Here is a 4,270-nt window from a genome sequence, read left to right as displayed (position 1 = left end):
TGAGTCATGAATTAATTTTCTTTGAGTCATGTTTTGCATGCATATTACATCCCTTGAGCCATTCAGATAAATCATGCCCGTAGCAGTGCCGGATCCAAGAATCCCTGGGAAATGAAGAGAGGGAGGGAGGATGAAGTGGACAGGCTTGTGCGGTGGCAGTGCCATTATCCCAGCTCCCCAGGGTCCAAGACACCTCCATGAACTTACCAAGCAGTCATACCATTCTGTGAGGACACCACCTGCCTGGCACACAAGATATCATCTAGAAGATGGCGGTTGAGCAGGTCTGGTAGGGAGGAGGGGAAGAAGAGAGGGATATAGTGATCTGGTGCACTGGGGACAGGGTGACAGTTTATGGTGGGCCCAGGGAGCTTGAATAACTTCAATCACTACATTGGCTGATTCTCACTGTCCTTGATTCACTTGTCAGCTGGTTATGAATGACCTCAACTACTATGTTGGCTGTTTCTGTAGAACCTTAACTCATGTTGACTGATCCTGGATGAACTTGACTGTCATATTGACTGGTTATGAATATCCTCAGCCACCATACTGGCTGGTCCTAATGACCTCAAACTCCTTGTTGGCCGGGTCTGGATGACTTCAGCTGTAATTATGTGTGGTTATGGATGATCTCAACTGCAATGGCAGCTGGTCTGACATCACCTTAACCACCATCTTGGCTGGTTGGAAAGCTACTAAACTGCAAGGTTGGTCAGTTTTGGTGATTTCAAACACTATGTTGTCAGATCCTGGATAACCTCAACTCCCATTTGACTAGTTACAAATGACCTCAATCTCCATGTTGACTAGTTCCATTCAACCTCAGCCATCATGGTCCAGATGTTCTCAACTGCTCAACCAGGGTGACCTTTACTGCCATTCTGACAGGTTAATGATCTCAACCACAGTGTTAACCAGTCCTGAACAGCCTCAATTGCTATTTTGACTGGTTATAAATAATTCCAACTTCCATGTTAACCAGTCTAGGACCTCAACTTCCATTATAGCTGATCCTGGACTACTTCAACTTCCATGTTGACTCAAAGTGAACCTTAACCTTTATTTTAGCTAGTCTTGAAAAGCCTTACTATTCATGTTACCCTGTCCTAGATAACGTCAACCTCTATGGTGGCCAGTGTTAGACAACCTCAACCTTCAAGCTGGCCAATCCTGTTGGGGTTACCTCACATGTTACTGTAGCAGGACTTGGGCTGCCTCAACCTCCATTTGGTCTGGCCCTCAGTAACCTCAGTCTCCATTTTGGACTGTCTTGGATGACCTCAAGCACCATTTTGGCCAACCCTGAACAACTATTGCTATTAAATTTTGTCCTCAATAACACCACACTCTTGTCTGGAAAGTTCTCTCCTTTCTGCATGAAGGTAACTTATTTATGTTCCTACAGCCAGATATTTGCTTCTTCCCCCAGGGCCTGAACAACCTCATCCACAAATCAGGAACATCTCCCCCTCCATTCTGCATGGAGCTACGTTTCCTATCTCCTGAGTCACAGAAAACTGCAGCCTCCATTCTGGGTGAGGTATAGGAGTTCTGAGCCCTCCTGACCTGGACAACATCTAAATGTAGTTGGTAAGGATACAGGATGGTGTCTTTTAACAGCCCAGGCAACTCTGCTCCTTTCCCTGTCATTTTTCTGCTTGTTACTAGAGATCATGGTTTAACAGCCTTGAATTCTGGTGTGTTGGGCAGTGGGGCAGGCAGGGCTTCAGGGTGTCCCCAGTGCTGCCTTACCATGACAATCCATGTGACAGAGGTTCTGGGTGGGTGTAATCCCATTGTCACACCACCAGGCAGAGTTCAGCTGGAAAATGCCGTATTCACTGCTGCCGTCAGGATTGTGGTCCACGAAGGAAGTGTCAAAACCACTCTCATAGTGTGCCATGCACATCCCTGAGTCAAATAAGGAATAGGTATCAGGTAGGCATGGGTCCTGGAAATAGGGGATGGTAGAATGAGGGAGAGGGGACAGTGATCATTGTCATCTCAGTTGTGGGAGTGAGGATCTTGGTTTGGTGTAGTGGTTTTGATGTTGGTGATTCTGGTGAGATATCAGTGATGGCAGTGGTGATAGTATGTGTGATGACTTTGATGGTAGTGATGGTATTGATGGTGGAGATGAGGATGATTGTTGTGAAGGCAATGATAGTAATGACATTAGAGTAAGTTAAACCAGCCATCACAGTCAGTCATGGGGTGACCGAGAGGATCATGCCCTGGGCTGGGGAGGTGATAAATGACAAAGGGGGGACTGGGTCTGAATGTGGTGGGCAGCTCGGGGTGTAGGTGGGACTTGGGGCAGCTGGGGTCTCACAGTCTCCAACGGTGTAGCCCTTGAAGCTGTTGAGGCCTGCCCTCTCCAGCTTCAGTGCCAGTTCACAGCGTTCATAGATCTTGGCATCCACAATAGCAGCCATAAGCATGGCTAAGGTGACCTTCGCAGTAACAAAACCCTTCATTATAACACCCACAGGCCCTCCTGGCCAACTCTTTGCTCCAGACTCACCCTGCTATGTCCAGAAATAAGGGCATTCTGGAACTCTGGGCTGTATGAGCAAATGGCTATGCAATAGATTCTGGAACAGAGAAGCCAGAGGGTTAGACACCTCACCACCTTTCCCAGTGCCATTTCTGTTAGAGACATACACACAAGAAACGAGAAAGATACTGACATATGCATAAAGATGGGAGGAGACAAAAACAGGGAGAAACCCTGAGATGTCACAAAGAGACGCAGGAAGAGAGGAACTGGTGACACAAAGGACAGATAGGACTCAGGCACTGGGACTCACTATCAGCCTACATCCCCCCACATTCCTTAACACTGTTACACTCTGCTGTCATTAATCATGCTGTACCACTTGATTACCTCCATATCCACTCACTCTGCCCCTCATCGCCTCCATTCCTCCTACTCCGCTCAGCAGTCAGCTCTGTTCACTACATCGTGTCTACTACCACCTCGATTTCTCATGCTCTGCGCAATATGGCCACCATGCCCTCATCTTCTGACCCTCATTACCTCCATTTACCCATTCTTGGCTCCTCCTTTACTTTTATGCATTGTTCCATCCTAATTTACTGGAATCTGTCCCACATTACCCCCATTCAATCACACTCTGCCCTGCATTATGTATTACACATGACACATTACATATATATGCACACTCTACTAATTTTCCACCTCCATTCTTGTTCTTTTATTGCCCCATTCACTTATACTGTCTCTCATCCACTTACATTCATTCACACTATGCCTCATATTATCACAATTTCTTAACCTTCTCCTTATATTACCTCAGTTCTCTCACATCATATTCCTTCACCTCAATTCACTCTCAGGCTCTCATTTTCTACTTTCTCCTCCACTTCTTGACAGTGCATGAAATGACACCCATTCATTCTCACATGGCCCATCCTTCAGCTTTGTTAATTGACTCTGGGCCTCATTCTTTCTCTCATTCACTCTCTGCCCCTTCTTCACCTCTATTCTCTCAAATACTATTCCCTTGTTACCCCCGTTTCCTGGAACTCTGCCCTGTAATACTCCCAAACACTAGCTCAAATTACCCATATATACTCATTCTGTGCTTGGTCACCCCCATTCCTCATTTTCTCTTCATTGACTCCATTGACTCTTACTCTGCCTCTCATTCATTTAAACTCATTTCCAATGTAACCCCATTCCCACTTATCACTCCTGTTTGGCTCATGATTTCATGGCTAGTTGTTTCCATTCTGCCCCATAGTACCTTCATTCAGTCACACTCTGCCTTTGAATTCACCACTTTTTGCTAATACTGGGCCCCATTCATCCATCGCCCCCCGACTTCATTCACTTGGGGCCATGTGACCTTCATCTTTCTCTTTGGCTTATAATAACCACAGTTACTCATCTTCTGTTTTTTGCTTCTATTCCCTCTCATTCTGCCCAACATTAGCTCCATTCATGCACATGCATCAGCTCATTCACCTGGGCTGATTGAAACTGGGATCCCTGGACATTCCTGGAGCCCCAAATCACCCCTACCTAGTCCCAGTCTGCCCCTCATTTACCTCTAGCCATTCCCCTTCTCCCTCATAGTGTCACCACTCAAATCTACCTGATTCATATATTCACATTCTACCACATATACATCTTCAGTCCCTCTTATTCTGTCCCTCGTGCTCTCCATTCTTCCTTCTATGCCTCACGTTACCTCCATTCACTCCCACTCTCCTCCTGAATCCACCTCTCTCACTCTTACGT

General features: G+C 46.3%; 1 protein-coding gene across 1 annotated transcript; it reads right to left on the bottom strand.

Moving 5' to 3' along the window:
* Window positions 1–2,521, bottom strand: LOC102958733 (sperm acrosome-associated protein 5). Its single transcript, XM_007081617.3, has 4 exons — window positions 2,336–2,521; window positions 1,756–1,914; window positions 208–286; window positions 1–104 (listed from the first exon to the last, which is right to left on the bottom strand). The coding sequence occupies exons 1-4, from the start codon at window positions 2,478–2,480 to the stop codon at window positions 5–7; spliced, it is 483 nt and encodes a 160-aa protein (XP_007081679.1). The 5' UTR covers window positions 2,481–2,521; the 3' UTR covers window positions 1–4.
* Window positions 2,522–4,270: the final 1,749 nt, after the last annotated feature.

This window comes from Panthera tigris, chromosome X (genome assembly GCF_018350195.1).
Source record: "Panthera tigris isolate Pti1 chromosome X, P.tigris_Pti1_mat1.1, whole genome shotgun sequence".
Classification (NCBI taxonomy): domain Eukaryota; kingdom Metazoa; phylum Chordata; class Mammalia; order Carnivora; family Felidae; genus Panthera; species Panthera tigris.
This window is presented reverse-complemented; position numbering and strand designations above follow the sequence as displayed.